Source organism: Poecilia reticulata, chromosome 2 (genome assembly GCF_904066995.2).
Source record: "Poecilia reticulata chromosome 2, P_reticulata-male-v2, whole genome shotgun sequence".
Classification (NCBI taxonomy): domain Eukaryota; kingdom Metazoa; phylum Chordata; class Actinopteri; order Cyprinodontiformes; family Poeciliidae; genus Poecilia; species Poecilia reticulata.
Window position 1 is genome coordinate 5636429 of NC_088831.1, and position 23928 is coordinate 5660356.

General features: G+C 41.2%; 2 protein-coding genes across 2 annotated transcripts in view; one reads left to right on the forward strand and one right to left on the reverse strand.

Annotated features, from left to right (window-relative positions):
* Positions 1–549: 549 nt before the first annotated feature.
* Positions 550–4346, reverse strand: atp5f1b (ATP synthase F1 subunit beta). The gene is made up of 10 exons (XM_008425265.3): positions 4187–4346; positions 3352–3525; positions 3100–3274; positions 2891–3012; positions 2124–2308; positions 1881–2039; positions 1679–1801; positions 1327–1539; positions 1046–1247; positions 550–968 (listed from the first exon to the last, which is right to left on the reverse strand). Exons 1-10 carry the CDS (start codon positions 4287–4289, stop codon positions 871–873), a joined length of 1554 nt encoding a protein of 517 aa, XP_008423487.1. The 5' UTR covers positions 4290–4346; the 3' UTR covers positions 550–870.
* Positions 4347–15629: 11283 nt separating this feature from the next.
* LOC103474392 (uncharacterized) overlaps positions 15630–23928 on the forward strand; it is a 38135-nt gene continuing 29836 nt past the window's right edge. Inside the window, exons 1-9 of the mRNA XM_008425313.2 lie at positions 15630–15934; positions 16051–16217; positions 17684–18258; positions 21475–21495; positions 21583–21645; positions 23185–23238; positions 23318–23362; positions 23482–23508; positions 23853–23897. Coding sequence (XP_008423535.2) covers positions 16067–16217; positions 17684–18258; positions 21475–21495; positions 21583–21645; positions 23185–23238; positions 23318–23362; positions 23482–23508; positions 23853–23897 — 981 coding nt within the window. The 5' untranslated portion in view covers positions 15630–15934; positions 16051–16066. The remainder of the gene's footprint in view (positions 15935–16050; positions 16218–17683; positions 18259–21474; positions 21496–21582; positions 21646–23184; positions 23239–23317; positions 23363–23481; positions 23509–23852; positions 23898–23928) is intronic.

Genomic DNA, 23928 nt, shown 5'->3' on the forward strand with positions numbered 1-23928 from the left:
ATATAAATACATGTTAAGTGGTTGAGTATGATCAGGTGTTGCTCACTTTAAATAATAAAAAGGCTAATTTTGCTGCCGTTTCAGTCTCATTCTAAATCATTGATTAGACTAGCTAAGTTTTAAACAAAGTTAGCAGTAAAATTTTGGATATGTGACTATTCCAGAATTAAAACAGCTTAACCAAAAAGATTTAGTTCTATATATGAAAGTAAACTGACAATAAGATGTTACAAACGAGCGATATTCATGGCAACATTCCTGAGTTTACCTCATTCAAACAGTTTCTCTGACTCCGTCTGCTGCTGCCTGAGCCGTTCTGAGGGGGAGGAGAGAGGAAGCGCTCTGCTGAATGCGCCTTCAAAATAAAAGCATGCGAGTGGAAGATTTTAAAATTCTTCACAACTGCGGTGAAATTATTGGGGGGGACGAATGTGACTCTCTCCAATATTGGGGGGGACATATCCCCCGCTTCCTACACCTATGACTACTTTAAAGCACATTACCTTACCACATGAAGTGACAAAAAAAAAAAGGTTCCAATTATTTGTCCCGTTTTATTTCCAAACGTAACAATCTGAAACAACTCAGTTTTACAGCTCAAGTATGCCATCTTGTGGTCACAGTAGAGGACAATCATTTCATAAGATTTCTCAAGGAACAGGCCTCTATTACAGCTAAAGCTTATGAAATATGCAGTTGACAAGTCTGTTTGTGTAAAGACAGTGATTTATTCCATCTTTCACTGGAAACATTAAATAGAACTTTCTTCAGGGCGACAAGACAGGTACATTTGTATTTTTGACATGTTTTACAAACCAAGTGCTCCTAACCATAGGACCCTCCCCCTCTCTGCTCAGAATGTTCAGGTGTTTATGAGTGCTCCTCAGCCAGCTTCTCAGCTTTCTGGACCACTTCCTCAATGGGACCGACCATGTAGAAGGCCTGCTCAGGCAGGTTATCATACTCGCCTGGAACAACAAAAAGCATAAAGTTATGAAGGGTGCTTTTCAGCTTAAATGTAGATGTGCTTTATAACAATACTTGCCTCCAAGGATGCTCTTGAAGCCCTTGATGGTTTCTTTAAGGGGCACCAGTTTGCCCAAGTGGCCTGTGAAGACCTCAGCCACCTGGAAGGGCTGAGACAGGAAACGCTGGATCTTGCGGGCGCGGGCCACAGTCAGTTTGTCCTCCTCGGACAACTCATCCATACCCAGGATGGCAATAATGTCCTGAAGGGACTTGTAGTCCTGTAAGAAGGCTAACCAGTTAGCTTGTTGACTAGCCAACAGGTCTTCATAATGACAAAAACAATGCAGTTTCCCCAACCTGAAGGATCTTCTGCACGCCACGGGCGACGTCATAATGTTCAGCTCCGACGATGTTGGGGTCCATGATACGGGAGGTGGAGTCCAGGGGATCCACGGCGGGGTAGATGCCCAACTCGGCGATGGCACGGGACAGTACAGTGGTGGCGTCCAAGTGAGCGAAGGTGGTGGCAGGAGCAGGGTCAGTCAAGTCGTCAGCGGGCACGTAGATGGCCTGCAGAGGAAACAAAGTTTAGCGTCAGGTTAATTTGATCACATTATTGTTCCCCCAGAAAGGTAGATGTTGGTTAATTTTGTGCAGCAAAAACAATTTTATCAAGCAGAGTTGAGATCGTGTTTTGCCAAATATTTACCTGCACAGATGTGATCGAACCCTTCTTGGTGGTGGTGATTCTCTCCTGCATGGTACCCATGTCAGTGGCCAGAGTGGGCTGGTAACCCACAGCGGAGGGGATACGACCCAGCAGGGCAGACACCTGAGGGGGCGGTAGGCGATTCTTTTAGCAAAAACCTTCCTGTTAGAGAAGATTCCTCAGCCGTGTTACCGGTACACACCTCAGAACCGGCCTGTGTGAAGCGGAAGATGTTGTCAATGAAGAGGAGCACGTCCTGACCCTCCTGGTCACGGAAGTACTCGGCCACAGTCAGTCCAGTCAAGGCCACTCTGGCGCGGGCGCCTGGGGGCTCGTTCATCTGTCCATACACCAGCGCCACCTACAGGGGAAAAACAGACTTTAACCAGCCCGTCCCATTACTGCACGATGGATGTGCTGCTACTTTGAAGAGTTCGAGCCAAACCTTAGAGGTGGTGTCCTTCAGGTTGATGACACCAGACTCAATCATCTCATGATACAAGTCGTTTCCCTCGCGGGTCCGCTCGCCCACGCCGGCGAACACGGAGTAACCACCATGGGCCTTGGCCACGTTGTTGATCAGCTCCATGATCAACACGGTCTTTCCTACTCCAGCGCCACCGAAAAGCCCTGAAACCACAAGCAATGTCACTGCGTTGCTACGGAGGATGTTTCCACTGAAAGACAACGATTTCCATCTGGGAACAGCGAAAACATTTTCTATTGATTAAAAAGTGGCTGTTGGAATATGAAAGTGAACATTTAAAAATAAAAAACCTATTCTAAATGTAGCAAAGGTTAATGGTTATTGTTTCCATTTTATTTATCGTTTAGTCTTTGATTATTTAAAAACATCCTCCAGTTCCAATGTTAACATATTGCTTGAAAATGGTCTCAAAATAACATTATCGCTTATTGGGACAGTTTAAAAATTGTGGCAGGCCCCAAAGCACAACAGTAATATTGGTCAGCTTCCAAAAATAATGGCCCATTTTAGGAAAAAGAGGTTTTTTTTTTTTTTTTTGCATAAAACATCTTTTGGAAAGAAAGGTAAACTAGTTCCTCTGACCCCAAAAATTGCATTTGCTGCCATTTATAGATATTTAAGAAAAACTGGAATCAGTACGTCAAAACGGAAAATGTCTCAAGTTTTTTAAATTACCCTCACCCCCTTCAAAAACTGAACTACTCCTTTAATGCTATAATACATACCAATTTTCCCTCCCTTGGCATAAGGGGCCAGCAGGTCCACCACCTTAATGCCAGTCACCAGAATCTCCTGCTCCACGCTCATGTCGGTGAATTCAGGAGCCTCAGCATGGATAGGTGCAGTCCTGAGGGAGAAAGAGTTAAATAGTTAACTTTAATTCTTAGGTAGGAATTGAATGTTGGAAGATTATAGATATTTTATTTTGACGCACTGTTTGGTACTGATTGGACCCCTTTCATCAATGGGCTCGCCGATCACATTCATAATCCTCCCCAGGGTCTCGGGCCCCACTGGGATTCTGATGGGGGCCCCGGTGTCCAGAACCTTCTGTCCACGAATCAGACCCTCAGTACCATCCATAGCGATGGTACGCACTGTGTTCTCACCTATGAACAGCAAGTAGGTTCAGCAAGCTTCTACAAACGTGAAGTAGTTTTGTTAGTTGAAGGTTTCTAAGGCTCACCAAGATGCTGAGCAACCTCCAGGACTAGCCTAGAGTCGCGGCCGGCGACTTCCAGGGCGTTGAGAATGGGAGGGAGGCCCTCATCGAACTGGACGTCGACGACGGCACCGATGACGGCCACAATGCGGCCTGTGGCGACGCTGGCGGCGGCAGCAGGAGCGACATAGTCCCTGCCTGCGGATGGATACAAAATTGAGCCATACGAGAATAACACTGCTATTCACACATAGGAACAACCTCATTACACTAATTATTCCTTATAAACATTTTCTGCTGGTTTAAAACAAGCTGAATATTACCTTGCATGTGGAGAAAACATGAAAATACTACACCGCCCCATTGGAAGCTGTGTTTTGAATGACAAATGAATGACGTGTACTCTAGTTTACACTTTATGCAGCTCCTAAACTTACCGGGACATATTCTAACAAATGTAGAGTTCAAATTTGCCCTCTTTAATCGTTTATGTCAAACTAACTGCGTCTTTCTTTGCAGAAGACCGAGTAACCTTGCTAATTTGCTAACCTAGCAGCGCCTCATGTCATTTCACAAAGGTCATTTCTAATAACATTACAAACTGCAGAGTCCACTTGTTTTCCAATGCAAACAATTATTCAATACAAGCATGCAAGTCATTATATATGCATGTTATGTTTCCGAGTAGGATAAACTAAAGTAAAATCTGACATTTTAAAACAGAGGCCTACTATGTCACCGGCAGGCTAGCCAGCGTGTTGCTAGCCCCAGTTAACGTTAGCGCTGCCCTCTCAGACTATCACAAACATTTTAACGCAATGTTTCCTCTCGGAAAACGGCCAGCCTGCAGGGGACTCACGCGAAAGAACAGCCGGGGATCCAACGAGGGCTTTCAGGGGCTGGACCCCAGGCTTGAGAGCCTGCAAAGCCCCGGTGCAGCAGCGTCCCACAGCTCCTAACATGGTTAAAATGGCTGAAGGTGGAAGGAGACAGAGCGACTCGGGGCTTTATAAATCACTGAGCGCTCCAGCGGACTGCGCTTGCGCGAAACCTCGAAGCCGTTAAAGTGGGCATGCGCAGACGCAAAACGCAACCAGCTGACTTTATTCTGCCCTCCACAGAGCCAGACTGTGTGGCAGTTAATGGGACTGCCAAAACAAAAGGTTAAACATATTTAATATGTTCTTTTAAATATGTCGTTCAGCTGTTTTTCACTACCACTACCAACATGGTACAAGAAGCCAAGTTTTGCTGTGGACGGGCGTTTTCTCCTATTTCCCCAGAGTAAAGCTGCACTAAATTTCCTTCTAGAGACATATCCCAGCACAGAATATACTAAACTCCAGCTATACTTAGCTTAAACATACTCTCCTGCACATCTTAACACTTATGTGGATTAGAGCAGGAATCCTCAAATACAGGGCTGTCCTGCAGGTTTTAATCAATCAATCAAATTTTATTTGTATAGCACATTTCAGCGGCAAGGCATTTCGAGGTGCTTTACATAATTAAAGAGCAAAAAGAAATAAAAACAGCATGTGACATTAAATAAACAGTAAGAAAGAGAAAGAGATTTAAAGAAAAAAAAAGATTAAAAAAGATAAAAGCATACTTTTGTTACGGAATTTAAGCCCCTGTCATTGCCGGACTCCGCCGTCCGTTTAACACGGGTATTATCCAGGCCCTGTTGCCTAACAGGACAAGGTCTTCAACCTTGCAGCACCAGGCTCCATCCACCTGTCATGCGAATTTTTGCGCTAGGACTTCGCCGTCCTACACGGATTTTTGTGAATAAAAGAAATTAATAAATAGATAAGAAGTAAAGATAAAAAACATTGAAGACATCAAAACCCACACTCAAATCCTAATTTAGCCATAAGTAACTCTAAACAGGTGGGTTTTAAATTGAGATTTAAAGGCACTCAGTTTTCAGCTGTTTTACAGTTTTCTGGAAGTGTGTTCCAGATTTGTGGTGCATAGAAGCTGAATGCTGAATGCTGCTTCTCCTCGTTTGGTTCTGGTTCTGGGGATGCAGAGCAGAACCAGAACCAGAAGATCTGAGGGGTCTAGACAGTTGGTACAGTAATAACAGATCTTTAATGTATTGTGGTGCTAAACCGTTCAGTGATTTATAAACTAACAACAGACTTTTAAAGTCTATTCTCTGAGCTACAGAGAGCCAGTGTAGAGACTTTAAAACTGGTGTTATGTGCTCCATCTTCCTGGTTTTAGTGAGGACACAAGCAGCAGCGTTCTGGATCAGCTGCAGCTGTTTGATTGATTTGTTAGTCAGAACTGTGAAGACGCTGTTGCAGTAATCAATGCAGCTAAAGATAAACGCATGGATGAGTTTCTCTAGATTGTGCTGAGACATAAGTCCTCTAATCCTGGAGATTCTTCAGGTTTTAGAGGTTCTCTTCTTCAGTACACCTGAGTCAAATAATAGGGTCATTGGCTGCACTGTAGAGAGGTGTATGAACCAGGAACATAACTAAACATTGCCATTTTAACATGTATATATGTTTAGCGTTGTTGTTCAATTCTGCAGCCTTGTTGCTTCCTAAATTTTCTTTAAGTATTTGCCTTGTCTGTAATTCCATTGTTCCCATCAACTTTTTTTCTGACAGAAAACAGGACCTGGGTGCCGAGATCGGGATTCAAACCTGGGTCAACCGTGACAAGGACTATAGCAAACCATCAACTTTCACCAGCTTACCTATCCTTCCAGAGGAAAAGCATCCCCATACCATGATGTCGCTACCATGTTTCACATGGGGCCTGGTGTGTTTAGGGTAAAGCCAAGTAGTTTATGTTTTCCTGTCTAACCATAGCACCATCTTACACGTTTGTTGTTTCCCAGTAAATAATAGTCACTTAACATCCCACAAAGTCAAAAGCTTGACTCTATTTTCATTTGTAGTTCTAGTGAGTTATTGTTATGTACTAAAATGTCTGACTGAAAGGAGAAATTGACTTAATTTTAATGACCTTATTGTTGTTATTAACATCATTTGTGTGTCTTATATTCTGGAACAATGTCGTTTCTAGGTAAGACTAGAATTTCTGCTCAGTAGCACTAGAGGGAGCCAGTGGTTCACTATAAAAAACGAGGCTCCCTCAACACAGCATAATAATAATAATAATAATAATAATAATAATAATAATAATAATAATAATAATAATAAGAGCGCTTCCCCCCCATCAGCATGTATGTTTACCTTTGTGTCATATGCACTTCTCATCATTGTCAAGTGGAAAACGTGGTATAAATCTGAAAAGTGTGGCGTGCTGACATTCCTTCTAAAAATCCAGTGCAAACCACTGTCGTCAGAAGACATCTACTGCATGGAGGTTTATTGGAGAAAATTAGCTATCAACTGTGGCTGTTTTTGTCATGGGTCTTCTAGGCGATTGCCCAGGGCGGTATTAGAAAGGAGGATGGACATGCACATGATTAAATTTAAAAAAAAGAAAAAGGTTTTGGATGCATTTATGAACGTGCTCAATGCAGCATACAGATGTGCTTGAAAGATAATTGAATTAACACTAGAGGGCGCTGCTTTACCAAACCTTGACAGGTTGTTTTTTGTTCTGTCAGAGCAGCATGGAGTTCCTCTTTAGTTTAGAGAGCTTGAAATTGCAGATTTCTTCCAGACTGCACACAGATTTTTGAACAAGCTATAATTAATTATCTTATCCGTAAACAGTTGTGATCACCTTCAAAGTCAGTTTCCAGCTTCGAGCAGTAGTTGTGTTACATCTCAGAAACTCGGGAGGGGGGGGAGGGTTCCTTTAGCCGAGATGAGTAGTTTGTTTCTGATATTATTGCCATTTTATTTCGCCACTCTTTTGGCATCGCTCCCCAACACAGCAGATGACTTTCCAACCATCTGCACGCTTAGACACAGTCCCAACGCCCGTCTGACTTCGTCTGCAAAAAAAACACACACACACACACACAAGAAAAAAAGAAAAAAACACAACGGCACATGCCGCATTTGAATGAGGCTCGCCTCAAAGTGAAGGCCTGATGACTGATGACTGAGATTACTGCGTTGATAGGCTTTTTTTGTGTTTTGCGTCTCTTGATTATTGCAGACACACGCCGGGGTCGTCAGTGGCTGCCAACACCCGCGTAGACGCCTAAATATTGGGGGAAAAAAAAGAAGAAGGAAGTTGCCTAGCAAAATAATAAAGCTAAGGTCAACGGGTTGGATTCCTGCCTGGAAAGAAAGAGAGTGTTAGGTTTCTGTGACTGCAGCTGCAGTGGTTTGGATGTAGGCTGCAGGAGCCTTGGTGATGCAGGACTGAACATGTTTCCTTGAAGCTTGGTTACTGATCTGCTACATCATTCATTAGCACTCTCTCATATGCAGCCATTTATGGATTTTATTTCATAAAGATAACCTTTAGCAACCTCAGTGTGTTGTTTTTCTCTCTTGTGAAGCAGGTTTGTTACAACATCGTCAACAGACGGATTCCATTTTTCTGTGTTTCTCGGCTATTATTTTTATTCAAAACCTCATCAGGTGTAGGACAATGGGAGGATACAAAAGGGAATTTTGCAATTAATATTTCGGTTCTGTTCTTTCTGGTATGTTCCTCACTGCCTGGAGCATGCCTCAAGGCTGCATAGCAATGCTACATGGTCCAAATGCTAAAATGCATAACAAGTCTGATGGAAAGTTCTCTAAATATGATCATAAATACACGTACTGGCTGACTGCCAGTGGCTTATATTATATCTCCTTTTTTGTTGCGACTGCGTATAAGGGAAATTGTAGATAAGAAAAAGAAAAGAGGAATACATTTCTGTCAGAAAGAAGCTCAGACATTTTTAGGTTAATCTCAGAAACGTAGAAAAAAATTAAACGTTTGAGCTTGAGATGTTGAAAATTTGCTAGAAAAAAATGATCTCAGAAATTTTCTAGAAAAAATTTGAAAATTTCAGAATTTTGAGATAATTTCTGAGATTAACCTCAAATTTCCGAGTTTGTCTGTAGAAATTTCCGTCTCTTTTTCATTCCGTCTAAAATAGTATCACGCAGTTCCTGAAGATTAATTGGATAAAAATCTGCCTTTCCACCAAATCCCAACTTGTATTATGATGCAGTTATGGAGATTATTAGGCTGCAGTGAATGTATTGTTCTAGTAATAAACTGGCTTTTCTTAGAAAAGCCCAAATTCTTTCATTCATGACTCACAATCTTATCACAGATAAATGTGTGCAGTCCCTTTTTTAACTAGGTTTAGCTTCCATAATCACCTGGAAACTGCTTTGACTGGAAGTTTAAAGATAATTAGAGGAAATTGAGCAAATTTAAGCACATTAACCTCATCTACTCTTTCAAATTGGAGCTTAAATGCCTTTTGTTACTTTGCAACTGAAGTAAACAAATCTTGATCATTAGCCGGTGCCGTTATATGTTTTTTGACAGTAGGAATTTGTTGAAGAAGTGTTGCATTTGGGTGTTTTCTCTGCATCCATTTGCATCAGCTGAACAAACACAAAGGTCTGAACATGTTACCTTCATTCTGGTCTTTCCGCCTCTATAGAAAGCGAAGCTTCTCGTTAGAACAGTAATTTAGGGTTTTAAGCTGTCAATCTTTTACAGCGTTTATGTTCTGAGGGAAAATAAAAAATAACCACAACCCCAAGGAATGCGTGTCATTAAGAGATCTAAAGAACCGAGGGTTTTTCTGCTCGTTTGGGATATTTCAAACTAGTTTTACATATTAAAAATATGTTCATTCTACACGCTGAGCGTGTCGTCAATGATTTAAAAACATTTGAGAGTGTAAGTACGGTGGTATAACTTTGCATTAACGTTTCACGGGTGTAAAACAGCACATTTTTATAACAAAAATAACTTTTTTCTCAAAAATACAGACCAAACTGTGGACCTAAATTGTAATATTTTGTTATGAAATTTGTTAGAAAGGCTATTACCAATCATTTATCAGTTTCCAAGAAGTCGAAACATTTACCTTTACAAGTAAGCGAGACATAATGGCATAAGTTTTTCACTTCAAGTTTTTAAAGAAACAGGAAATATTTGCATCCATTCTTTTCTTCTGATTTTTTTTTTAAAAAAGAAACTGTCGTTATTAGGATAAATTTGTTTTCTCGATGTTCAAGAAAACTGGAGGCATTCACATCTTTTTTTAGCTTTCAGTTTTCAAGGAAGGCCAATGTAAACACTTTGTATCAATGACCATGATGTTTTATATCAAAATGAGATAAATATGTTCCAAAATGCAGAATACAAAGCATTTCCAATTATTCTCTTTTATGTTGAGCTGAAAACTTGTTAAAGCTAGCAGCAAATTAGCAACGCTAACATTAGCGCTCAAAGGGAAAAAACTCAATTATGCTTGTTTTGTGTATCTTGAGTTGTACTTTTGAAGGCAGAGATTTGATACTCTGCCTTAAAACTTGAACAAGCTAGCAACAAATTAGCAGTGCTAACATTAGCGCTCAAAAGGAAGATTAAGCAAAAAATCTAAATTACGTTTGTTGCGTGCTAATTGAGTTGTATTTTTTAAGGCAGAAATTCAATACTGTCATTAACTTAATGTAGTAGGATATGTCATTTAAGCTAATACATTTGAAAAGCATTCTCGAAGTGTAGGTTAGCTATCTCTGAAAAGCTTAAGAAGAAAATTCTAGCGGTAAAGTAAAATGTTTGCATCAAAGGAGTTGTTTGCAATAAATTCCCAACGAATCTGGTCCACCCGCAGAAAAAAATATAAAAAGCAGTGAAAATTACTATGCAAAATTCCTACACATTTGTACACGTCGGCTCTCCTTGCTGATTCGACTAACAGTACAACGGGTGCAACAGTGAAGAGCCACAGATGCAGGCCACCTTCTCCTCAGAGCCATAACTATAGGTTTAAAGCATGTACACTATGTTGTAAAAACAGTAGTTAGGTTAAGGGACACAGATACCCAGAGGGCTTATGGAATATCAAAGAGATAAGTGGTTGCTTCCTCGGTTTTATAGAATAAAAGCTTGCTCTTGTTTTCTTTATGGCCCACACCTGTTTAGAAAAAACAAAGGCAGAACAGAAAAGGGGGCTGAAGTTTGCTCTTTACTACAGTTATGACTGTGTTTACATCCTCACACTCTCAGAACCACCACATTCACTTATTTGCATACTCTAAAAGTCACATAATTGTAGGGTGTGTCGGAGGTATGACGGATTGGCTATAAATCCGCTTGACAAAGTAGCACCGCTTTAACGTGCGGGCACGCAAAACACGGCACCGAAAAGCGAACAAGCCTCTGATTTCTCTCTAAACCAAGAATTCACGTTTTGCCTAAGCGGTGGACAACAAGGGAGCAGAGCGAGATTTAAGGGCTTTCGTTTAAGGAGCGCATTCTTGAGTGACAGCTGACCTTTTCCTTCTTTCTGAAAAGCGGGGCAATAAAAACTGCTCCCTTCCACCCTGGTTGCTGGGTTCACACTGAAGGCTGCAAACACCAACAAGAATTTTCCAAATGAGGGCCAAATATAAAGTTTGATCTGTCATGCTGAAACAGTCTCACATGGTATTAATGAAACCTGGAGAACTTTAATGAGTGTTGTTGCTCATTCGAGGGGAAGCTTGAATAAAAAAAAGGGAAAAAAATTATGCTATTCCGCAATAGTCTATATTTGCTTAATTTGAAACATTTTCATAAAACACAAATAAACCTTTTGTGAACTTTCACTTTAATGTTTAATCTGCAAACTTCAGTGTCTTATAAGGATTTTATTTTATGCTATAGACAAGTAACAGGAATTTTGTTTAGCACGGTTATAAAAGTCACTACATCTTAGTGGAAATTTTATTTTGTATTCTCTGCATCACATCTACGTTAACAAACAAAACTCACATCATAATGCTGCATAAATGACCAGGAATATAGCATAAAAGACTGTAGTTATTGAAAGCATGTTGGCATGGTGACAGTGACACGGTGTGATTGGCTATTTGTCCTCTGACCTCATCAGGATGTCTCATATCATCACAAATGCCAGTTGCTAGGAAACGGGTGAAGTTCAGCTGGCGTTGCTTGGTAACAGCGTAACTTGTTGTCAGAAAATGGCTGGGTGATTGTTATTTCTAAACACTTGTACTATTTTTAGAAGAAGTTAAGATCCAAATGGAAGTATAAAAATGTGAGAAATGACACATTTTGAATAGTCGGTCTTTCTTTAAAACTCTAGAGTACATCCTCATCTCCTCATGTTTTCTGACGTCATATTTTTTATCTGTATATTATCTTTTAAATTGGTCTGATCAATAGATTTCCAGACTTTTTGTTGCTCTGGCTTTATTTTTATTTTTCATTTAGAAACTCTGAGATTTTTTGTTGGAAATTTACTCCTCTTTTTGTCTATATAAATTACCCGTAAATTCGCGTTATAACGTTCTCTACTGTCCATGTTTTATTTTGTTTCTGTACTAACTAGCGACATTAAAGCCATTTTGTTCACGGAACATCATCAGCTTTCAATGAGATATACCGAGCTCCGTTTTCATGAAAAAAAACAAAAATACCGCAATTCATATTTAGCGTGAAAAGGACAAATAAAATCATTTCTCCCTATTCTGGTCACAACCAGAGGATAATGAAGTTAAATTTAAATAGTTAAATAGATAGTCTGACATGCGCAGTAAAGTGGCTGCTGATGCAACTTGACTTCTTAAGGCTGTTGTGCAGGCATGTGTGATGCCTATGACGTGTGGGCGGATGTCATACGTCAGGGTCTTTATGTGCTCGATCTTTTCCTCTGAACGTCACTTTGCACTCGTTCTTCGCAGAGCCCATTGCTCTCAAAACCTGTAGCTCATCTTCAAACCACAGCAATCATGGCAAGTAGACAGAGTTCGCCAAACATAGAGAGCCAGACCATCACCGTGGAAGCCCTAATGGCTGTGGTCAACCCGTTGTTTTAGAAGCCTCACCCCAAAGGAGTGGACAGGACTGGCAGCTGGAAACCCAGCACCCAGCACCACCTGTGCTCTGCAGGAGATTTTCAGAGACATCTTGGAGCTATTTACATGTAACATTCTGCATAATCTCGACAAGGAAAGTTGCAATATGAAGGACTTGAAGGCAGCCGTGGGCAACAAGGTTCCCGAAACTTTTGCTAAAGTTTTGGAGATCGAAGGAGACATCTGTAATGAGCACACACAGAATTTAAACAAGCTGACTGCAAAATATCTGCTGGCAAAAGTTGATCACAGCTTGGACTCAGGTGCGCCTACAAGACATCGTGTTGAGAAAGCACCTTGTATGTCCATAATAAGACATATGGTTGACAAAACCAGCTTGATAATGGAGGACCTTTTGATTAGATTGTTCGCATCTGTTGGAGGATTCAAGAAAACAGCTGACGATAAAACGTGTGAGCTGAAATCAAAGATTGAAGGTCTGACAGGGAAGATTAAGAGGTTTTTCAGAAAACGTTCAACGAAGGTGGCTCCAGTTATCATCCGAGAACAACCAGAAACCTCTCAGACTGAAGACAACAAGCCAACACAAAACATCCAGGTTTGTTCTGAAGAGGAAAGACAAGAACAGGTTTCGCATCCAGTTCCAAATTTAAAACCTCCAACAGAAATCTGTGAGGGTCTGATTCCTGCTGAGCTGGAACCAGAAACAGAGTCCATCAGCAAACTGGAGGAAGACCATTTAGAAATCAGAAAAACGGCCGTGAGAAGCCTGGTCAGAGATGTAATCCAGTGGATTGTTGACAAGTCAGGACAGAGCTGCTACCCTCTAGAAGAGTATAACACTATCTGTGATCGCCTATTTGAGAAGCTCTGGAGTGAAAGTAAACCTCATACAATCTTCAAAATGAGCCCGGAGGAGATCACAGGGCAAGGCCAGGCCATCTTCAAGGACCTGCTTAAGAAGTGCAACAAACAGGGCAATGCATTTTAATGCTCAATATTATCCATCAGATACCGTTCCCCCTGTGGTAAAGTAAGGGAACGGTATCTGATGACTAAAAATCACCCATCAGATACCGTTACCCTATGTTAAAGGGGGGGGAACGGTATCTGATGGCCATCAATCAATCAATCAATCAATCAATCAATCTATCTATCTATCTATCTATCTATCTATCTATCTATCTATCTATCTATCTATCTATCTATCTATCTATCTATAATATATAACATATATATGTATTTATTCTTCTTCTTATTATTATTATTAGTTTCACGCAAAAACGTGAAGAAAGTGTGAGGACTTTGACGAATCAGGTTGTTTGAGCTTTCACGGTGTCCGTAGTTCTCCAGATAAGCACGCTGAACAAGCGCCATAGACATAATATAATATATTATAATATATTAATAATATAATAGACATAATATACTATGTCTGCGTGCTTGCTACGCGCGTGCTTTCTCAGTGCTCATAACGAGCACGCGCGCATTTTGGCGCCTGAGCGGTGCGGAGCGGCAAGAAGACGTAGGGAGGAATCAGCTTCTGTTGGGGAAACGCGGATCAACGTAACACCTGTTCGAAGGCCGCTTACTCCGGAGCCCTAAGTGAACCACCGAGCGCTTGAGGAGGGAGCGGTAGAGAACGGCTGGCCGAAATTAGTGTTCATAAATCGGATTAACCTTGAGCTAAACGCCGCTTACACCGTGGAGCTCCAATATCCAACTTGAAGCTAACTTCATTGTAGTATCAAAGCATGCGCGAGCTGATCTCCAAATGATGCCCCGCCTCTTCCGTGCCACCCCTCACACATATACAAAAACTGAGATCCTCTCAAACATACAAAAAATGTCTCACATATACAAATAGTTTAGTCCCTCTCACACATACAAAAATTGAGTCTATATTTTATTAGTTTATGTGTGCAATCATAGTCTTTTATGTATGTGAGAAAAAAATTGTGTGTGTGTTATATTTTAAGTGTGTATGCACAATTTTAGTATTTGGTGTATGTGTGTCAGAGAAAAATTGTATGCGTGTGTGACATTTTAATAGTATATACGTGCAATTTTAGTATTTTGTGTGTGTGTGTGTGTGTGTGTGTGTGTGTGTGTATGAGTTTTTAGTAGTGTGTGAGAGACAAAACATAGTTTTTATCATAAATGGCCCCTTATAAGATGAAGCTAAGACAGTTACATGAAAGGTTCTGGGCAGAACTTTTACAATTTTTACAGGCAGTTTTTTTTGTTTTTAATTTTTATATTTTTTTTGTACAGTTTTGGCTTAATTACTGCTTCGAGTATGCTGCTCTTTCAGCATTTTGAATCCGTATACTCCGTCTAATGATTAATCAATCCCTAAATTAGTGGGCGATTATTTCGATAATCGATTCATCGCAATGAATCTGACTAATTGTTTCAGATTCAAAACTTTCTGGAGCAAATGGGTTACTTTTTGTTTTGCTTAACCTACATTTATGAAAGTGATCCACACATTTTTATTCAGATAGATTGTTGTTTTGATTAAATATATATTTTTCACAATAGAGCGCAAAAACAAAATCCACACAGCATGATGGTGCCACCACCATGCCCCACTACGGAGCTCAAATTAGAACATAATAACATGTACTGTAATTATAGCTTTTAATCACTGACTAAGTCTGCTTTTGTGCAGCCTGATCACATGAAAACCCAAATTACCATTTGGAACTAAAACATGTTGGCCAATTTACGACGTACACGTACCAACACATAAATGCAACATTTCTCAGGTGTTTAATATTTTTAGCGCATTAAAAATCTGCCTCGTTATGCATTCGTAAACACAGAAGCTGATGCACATAATTATGTTGACTTTTCTTTACAGCATTCCAATTACATTGTAATCTTTAAAACGGCATCTTTTGGAAATGCATTGAACAGTAGCAAAATATTGTTGGGACGCCAGAAAAGTGATCAAATAATGACTACAATGCACAACATAAAGTAGTTTAGAGAATGCTTGGATGGTAAAAGTTAGCGTACCATCCAACTCTTGTTGTTGTTTTTGGTGAAAACAGTTTTCACTCTCTCTAAAATCCCTTATATTATTCCCAAATAAGCTCTGTTCTGAATCTGTCCAGCTGATGGAGGTAAAAACAGCAGCAGCTCCCCATCAAGGGTTTTTTCTGCTATTTTCACCAGATGAAAACATGAAAGCATGAGGAGAAAACAGTGAATACAACAGTCATAATGAGGGACTTTTTAAAAAAAAAATCTTCCTCCACACCCCACGCTCTGCCGAAACATTTGTGAGGGAGTGGGAGAGTTTTAAGAAGAAGAAGAAGAAGGAAAAAAAAAAGGGCTGGACTTTATTTTCATTTAACTTCATGACTGAAATTGAGGGAGTCCCATGAGAGACGGAGTGAGCTCTCAACTTTTTTTCTTTCTTTCTTTTTTTCTTTTATTTATTTTTTAGTTTTTATATAGCTGCTGATCCTGCTGGAATGAGTGTGTGCTGCCTAATTTGGCTGCAGCAGATTCTCAGCTAAGGTCCAACATCTGGAAGAACCCAAATAACCTGCAGATGGAAACCTGAATGAAGAGGTTCTCCTTTGTCTCCCTGGATAATTTTCATTACTGACAGGAGAGCTTAAAGAGTGGAGCAACATCGGAAGGTATGCATCCCTAATTTCTCAGAAAACGTTTTTACTTATAGCAAAATGAAAGTTCAAATTTTTTAAAAATGTATTTATTATTAATCATTTTTATATCTCCATGTTTGCACTCAAAGCCCTCTGAGAAAAGTCATGGTTCACTCTGTGCACTGGCTGCTCCTGCTGTGGAGGCTTCAGGCTGTGTGGGCTCAAGACTATGAAGAAGAATATGAAGATGAAGTTGTGACCACAAGGAGGAAAAACAAACTCCTCACACCAAATTCCATACCACAAAATGGCAAATGTAAGTTTTCCGTTTTTCTCAGAGGTTGCTACCCTCATTATTTTTTTGGGGGGGAGGAAAAAAACGGATGGGGACATTGTTAAAAAAAAAATGCTCACAGTGAAAAAGCTGAACCTGATACCCAAGCAAGGACGTTGCTGGAGGAGGCAGCGCACGTGGATTGATCATATCTCTGCTCTCTAAGCAATCCATCTCCAGTGTGACCGCTTAGTGCTCCGTTACCCAAATGTTTTATTCACTCAGAATCCTGTTTCCTCGGGCGCATTCTCTCTGTGACATATTCAAGCAAAGATTAATGCGGTTTATCCTCAGCCCTCTATTACATCTGCGACCTCCTCCCGCAGCAGAAGGTTGACGCTCGCAGTGGTTTGTCTTGAAAATGAAGAGCCGGGTTGATAAACTTACAACGTTCTGGGAAATGTTGCAAAGTCACCAGCAGTCGAACTAATTTTGATCTCAAAACTTGGCGGGAAATGAAAGTGACGGACAAGATGTAGATGGAAGGTTGACAGTTTGGCACCAGCAAACTAAAGAAAATAAATACATGTGTTTGTTATGAAGAAAAATTATGCTGATGGAAAATGAAAACAGATTGAGGTCCTTTTTAACCAATTAGGTGCTGTGCAACAAAAGTAGTTCTCTCCCTTGTAAAATGATTATTTACCTGTGGTTAACCACATATTTTTACATGCCACTCTCAAAACTGATGGCACCCTGCAATGTAGATTCAAGAAACTAGCTTGACAACATGAAATAGGCTAAAATATCTCAAAAAGGCCATTGTCTTTATATGCAGTTCTGCTCAATTCTCATCTCTCTTCGCTGCTCTGTCTGGGATTTCTCCAATTGAGCTCAATTTCACCTGTAGAATTTCAACTGGGCCAATCAGATGAGAACAATGACGTTGATTTTCCGCGCTGTTTCTGTTGTAGAGTTGTGACAACTAAATTTTAGCACGTTAAATTGCAAATAGAAATCCTGAAACGGGTGTCACTTTGGCAATTTTTAGGTCTATGAAGCTACGAAAATTGTTAGCTTACCTTAGCCCAGTGGTTCCCAAACCTTTTCAGGGTGGGGGGATGGGTGTCGGGGGGCTCCAGTGCACACAGCACAGCGTTCATCATTGTTTTGTTTTTTTTGTTCGTTTTTTCTCCATTCATCCATACCGCTACCCCCTGCCCCCTGTAATTGCACAGCATCCCCAATAGGGGGCGCGCCCCACAGTTTGGGAACCCCTGCCTTAGCCGAACAAAACAGAAAAGTAAGAACTTTACACATTGCTTAATTCATCTATCTGAATAGCTAACAGCTTCTACTTCAATAGCTAATAAAATCTGCATTATATTGAGCTCCTTTAACCATTTGGAAATAAACAGTTTTACGTAAGTTCAATTTTTAATTATTGCTCACACGTTTATTAAATACTAACTGTGGGTTGTTTATTTATTTATTTTATTTTTTTTCAGCTTCTGTCGATGAAGACTGCAGTTTGGAGTTGGCCTTCCTGGTCGACAGCTCAGAAAGCGCCAAGGACAACCACGAACAGGAGAAACGTTTTGTTTCCGACGTAATGGACCGACTGCAGGGCCTTCGGATGGAGAGTGGCCGCGGTCTCAGCTCCCGCGCCGCCCTCCTTCAGTACAGCAGCCAGGTCAAGATAGAGCAGACCTTCAGAGACTGGAGGGGCATTGAAAACTTCAAAGCCAGAGTTTCTCCCATTCCGTACATAGGCCACGGCACCTACACCACCTACGCCATCACCAACCTGACGCGCATTTACTTGGAGGAGTCGGGCACCAAAAGCATCAAGGTGGCCGTCCTGCTCTTCGACGGCATCTCGCACCCAAGGAACCCAAACATATTTGACGCTGTGGACGATGCGAGGAACCAAGGCGTTCGGTTCTTCACAATAGGAATCACACCTGAAGCCAACGAAGCAGCCAACATCGCACAGCTGCGTCGAATCGCTAGTTCCCCAGCTACCCGCTACCTTCACAACTTGCAAGATGTTGGCATTGTGGATAAGGTCATCAAGGAGATTGTGAGTTAAAAAAAGAAAACATCACTCCTTGCATCCGTGTTGGGTTATAGTCGATTTAGTCAACAGGTTACTATGCTTTGTCACTAGCTGCAGGGTCGCAACTACATATAATTCAGGTGGATGCGAAGACATAAATCGCCCCCCCACCCCGAAGGAAGGTACGTCAGGGTGAAGGAGCGTAGAAAACATACGTTCGCTCTACCCCACTCGCCCCCGTTATGTGCGCAAGGTGAAGGAGCGTAGGGGCGCGCTGAAGTGTATACGAAGACATCATCTGCGCGCCGCCCCCTCCAGACAGGGTTTTGACGCCCCCTCTGGTGCAGCACCCCTATGCGTTGCATGCGCTGCATACCCACTTTTTGCGCCACTGACTAGCTGCATATCTGTTTACCATATAATTGGGCATTTTGGAAATAAATTATCCTAATGGAAACATGCCAGCTTTGAAAAACTTCCCCCCTTTTTGATAAAAAATTTTGGCACTATGATGATTTGGTCTTTTTTGGCCTTATCGAAACCGGTTTATTTCACAAACCTGCAATGGAAACACTTTTTTTTTTTTCGGTTGAGTCACATGATCGACCGGATGTTCTCACTGGCATAAACCACGAAGAAGTCGACAGGAAGTAGTTGGAGGATGGCGCTTCTTGTTCTTTAATGACTTATCGCGCGATCAAACTTATTTACGTTTATTTTTTAATTGTGCTTCTTATTTAATGGAAACACGGCAGTTGCAAAATTGTGTTTTTTCCACATAGCAGACTGAAAGTCAAAAATATCATAGGAGCGACATTACTCTGTGAAAACAGTTTACTGACACAGTGGATTCCACACCACCGATCCCAATATGCATGCACTACTCGGAACAGGATCACATCAAAAGCAAAACTTTACAGATTTAATGCAAGTCACAAGAACTATTAGTCAAGATCACAAGATTCAAGACAATTCTAATTGTTTGAGAGAGTCTGAAGTCTTAAGTTTTTAGGGTGATTTGTTCTCACATTGAGCAAGATATGCTAACGAAGGCCCTTTTATTCTACTTTTGAGGTTCCACTTGCGTCTTGCGTCGTTGGTTTACAATCGAACCACAAAATAGCTCTTCCAAATGAGAGTCTTAGATTAAAGTTGGAGTTGTAGAGTGTCAGGTTAAGACCTTACTACGTGTTGCTCTTCTTCATGCTAAGTTCAGGGCAAATGTACTTGGGGTATTTACTAGCTCAGTATAATAAATTTGCAGAAATGATTACTATTTTCTCCTTATAAATTAGGGGGAAATCCTAAGGTAGAGGTTATGGCTTTGCACCAAAACCTCAAATGCCATTTAATGATTTCATTAGGCTGACAACTGAGTTTTGTTCCAGACGGGAAAAAATAGCAGGTAGCTCATTTACACACGCACGCACACACACAAACACACACATAAAAAAGGAATAACTGACAACTTGGCAAGTTCTCGAATTCCTCCAAACAATTTCATTTGGGAGGCAAATCAGAGGTAACATGTTTTTTGGTGTTCATGCTCAGACTTGCATAAACACCCAAAGCCCACAACATTTCACCGCAACTTATATCACTTGTGAAATTGCATGTGTGTGTGTTTGATAATTGCTTTTTAAAAATTTTTTCTCCAGAGGGCAGAAATTGATTGGAGATTGAAGCCTCAAAAAGCCATTATGTGAACAGACTATTTCCAAATGTTAGCGCCTTAAGTTTCACCATGCACCCAATAACAACTTCCCCTGCTTCCGCTGTTGACGGCGGCCGATGCTATGATTTCCTGGCTTATTGCATCCCTAATGTACACCTGCTGCTAGACTAACTGGTCTGCTCTGAACGCTGCTCGCTGAGATTGCTTCCTACAAGGCCTCTCGAGTTGGCAGAGGACTTCAGAAACCTTAAAGGGATTTGTCTGTAGACCTTCAGCGAAAAAAGCAAACGCGTTCGCACTCGATTGTTTACGTAAATTTTAACGGTTGACTTTTACATGCCACTGCTGTGTTAATTAGAATACGGGGCTGCACAACAGCATCCCCGGCGCCGACATCTTGACTTTCGGTCGGCACACATGTGCCACATTAAAACGCTTTGTGGGGAAAACTGGGTGAAGTAAGCGGCATGAGTCTGAGGACACGCAACGCACGCAACAGCATCCCACAAACACTTCAAACGCTGCTTTAGACGCAAGCTTAAGGGTTGACACCGGTGGTACACTCATCTAAATATGATGGATGAAAAACCTTATGGGGAACAAGGTGCAAAAACATGCAAAGCATTGCCTCTGACATCTAACCCATTCTGCTGGCATGCTGGGACCCAGCAGCAGCAGCTAGGAATCCGACTTTCATCTCATTTCCTTGTATAGGCAGCATCTGTATGTCATAAGCATGTGCCTCTGTACCAGCCGAGAGCATGTCTTTTATCTTCAGCCCCAGCATTTAACCGCAGGACTCAATTCCTCAAGACTGAACAAACTGTTTATTTGGCTTCACGTCTCAATCCCGAACCCCTCCTTGACCTTGGAATATTTAATTGATCCAATTTATCCTTTTAAATCTACTAGCATTGCAGAGTTGAGAATTTCATTTGCTTCCCAGTGAAAGCAATTGATTGTTCTGGCAGGACGCGTCGCACAAGAGGAAGTACAGAAAATAATCCGACGCACCAGATGGTTTGTTTCACAGAACCATCTGGGAAGTCCTCTACTGAAAACAGCTTAAAAATAAAGAGCAGCCACTTTCAGAAGGATGCTTCATAGACAGTTTAAGACTGTGTTTTTTAGTTTAAGCATCTGATAACCAGATGAGCTGGTGGTTTGTATTGACTCAGCTGTGAAACCAGCTGAGTCAGTCTAAAGAGAACCTGCAGTGCTAACCACGACTGCACTAAAAGCTTCTCTGTTGCTGAAGGAAAAAATCAGATCGGTATCAATTTAGAAATAGTACTCTAAATTGATACCGATCAATAGTACATTGAAAGTACTCTGTCAATGTACTGTTGCATTTTATTACCCAGCACCGGTTATAAAGCTTTGTAAAACCGCGAGTCGGAATCACGTAAAAGGCGTTAAACCCCAATTGAATCCATCACATGTTGAATTCAACTAGTTTGTAAAATTTTATGAGGTGTGAGCCTCATTTTTAAAAACTATTTTTTAAATCTATATTATTAAGAGTGATTGTATGACTTGACTCTGTTCCATTTCTTGCCCTGCAGATGGCGCTGGCAGAAGAAGGTGTAAGTATCAAAACTTCCAGTGTTACAAGTTCTGTTCGGTTGTGGTTCTTGTACATGTTTTCACCGTCATTTTTCATGTTTTTCCAGTGTCCACTCGAACTGAACCCATGCAAATGTGAGAAAGGTGAGAGAGGACCCACTGGCCCTGCGGTAAGTCGTCCTTTATATCCACCCAATCAGGGATGATGGCTTGTATGCACAAACATGCATCATGGGCCCACAAACGGCATGTTTTCACACACCGGGCTCTCGCTCTAGAACAAGTTCAGTTTGCGTTCCTTTGAACATTGGTGTTCTGTTGAGAACAGATGCTCATTTTTTTGGACATCAGCAGGGTACTTCACACAACACAGAAGATGTTCCAGACAGAAGAAGTCATAAAATGGCAGATGCCCTACGCATCTACGGCCCCTGTACAGTGCAGGATCTATGATGTTGCGGATCTAATTGCCCTGAGAAAATGATTAGAGACCCTGGTACTCTGGGTGATCTAGACTAGAGAGATTATACAAGGGGATTGTACAAAGAAGACATAACTCGGGTGGTCAGTAAGTGGCACATGTGCATGTTATTCAGCCATTTCCAAGTCACTAAACACAACCATATTAAACCACTTCAGTTGAGTTGTGCTCCTCTGCTGCTCCCAGACGTTAAATCTTCCTTCTTAACAATCAGCGCAGAGGAGAGCTCTGCAGACAAAGGCTCCTACAGGCTACATAATTGCAGGGTTCGGAAGAGTTTAGTGACTTGTGCGGGTTTTCAGAAGTCTTGTCTCCCCGAAGCGGTGAGAGTAAAGCAAATACTTGACATTCTTCCCAACAGTTTATTGAGAACAGGTCTAAACGCATATTTACATGGGAAATCAGCAGAGTCAACGTCTGGTGAAGGAATCCTGCCTCTCGGGACTATCTGAGAACACATGCTTGGCAGATTCAGTGCTACATGCAGGACTTTCTTTGGCTGCCAAGCATGTCGTGATACGGGCTCACCTTTTCTTCAACAGAGAAGGTCGGTCACAGTCAAAGTGATTACTGCTTTGAAGCCTTTTCTCTGGATTAGAGCAAAGTAATTACCCCTTTACTCCTGATGCTCAGAACAAAAGCTGTTATACATCAGGGGTAGCAAGGGACACAGTGACGAAAGCAATGTGTGCGACCGGAGATGACTTGAAGACAAGAGTGTTCAGAGTCTATATTATAAGAGAGAAAAAGGCCAAGAAGTTAACTGAGTAGACAAGGTATCATCAGGTTACGTTTGACTCATCTGTTCCCCACACTCAGTGACTTAAGTCGTTTTTTCTGCAAACAATGCAGCTCTAATGTTTGGTTTGAAAAGCTGGAAGCTCTTTATTCTGGTAATCTTTTTAAGGTGACGGTAGGCTGATTTCTTGGTTTGGTTTATGTGTATGTTAAAGTTTAGATCCTACTCTGTGAGTACACCTAGATTTTTTTGTTTGCTCTTCTGCCTTTACCATCAAACCGTATCCAAATCCCAAACCACCCATTTACCCACAGCCATATCTCAAAGAAAAGCAGAAAGCAAATGATCATTCCTCAGGTAAAGCCCTATGGATCATCAGCTGGTGTCTATTCCTTGAAGTTAAACAGTTATCAAGCAATAGAAGACCTGCTCACAAAATAATCTTCAGTGTTCGAGATTGTTTTCATGTTGCCTCAACTTCTACCATAGGGCAAGAAAGGACGTCCTGGAGACGATGGAAGCCCCGGCGTGAAAGGACAGAAGGTACTGCCAATGCAACAACCCTTGAATCATTTAAGCAAGTAGTTCAAGGATCCCATGTTAAATCAAAATCTTTCTTTAGGGTGAAAGTGGTCTCAGTGGACTTCCAGGCCGTGAAGGAGCCGAGGTGAGTCAAGGGTCTTCAGTTTGGTTCGTGAAGTTATGACCAATATCTCGTCTTCTTTGACCAAAATTCTTCTCTCTTCTGTCTTTGCTTCATTTAACAAAACTCTCATGTGCACACAGGGTAAATCAGGATACAAAGGAGAGAAGGTATTGTATGGATTTTAATCCAAACCCTCTTATGCCACATTAGATTCCAAAACAAAGGGTTCTTCCCACGCTGATTTAAAATCATTATAAGTGACAGTAACTGGGGGATTATGAGCTTCAGACATGATGGCACGCTGCGACTTTGAAGACATTGTGGCATTTTATCATCCTTTGTTTAATCTCAGACCTGCCTGCAATCGTCTGCGACTGCGAAGCTCTCAGATTCTGTATATTCCCATGGCATTGTTGCAAATCAGCTCAAACCTGAACCTGTAAACAAACAGCATTATTTTTGTGTAGACGGTGTTTGAGAAGGAACCTAAACTTTGTTTGTTCTCTCACAGGGAGAGAGAGGAGAGTGTGGCACACCAGGCGTTAAAGGAGACAGAGTATGTTTGTAGTTCTTTGTTATTCCAACTT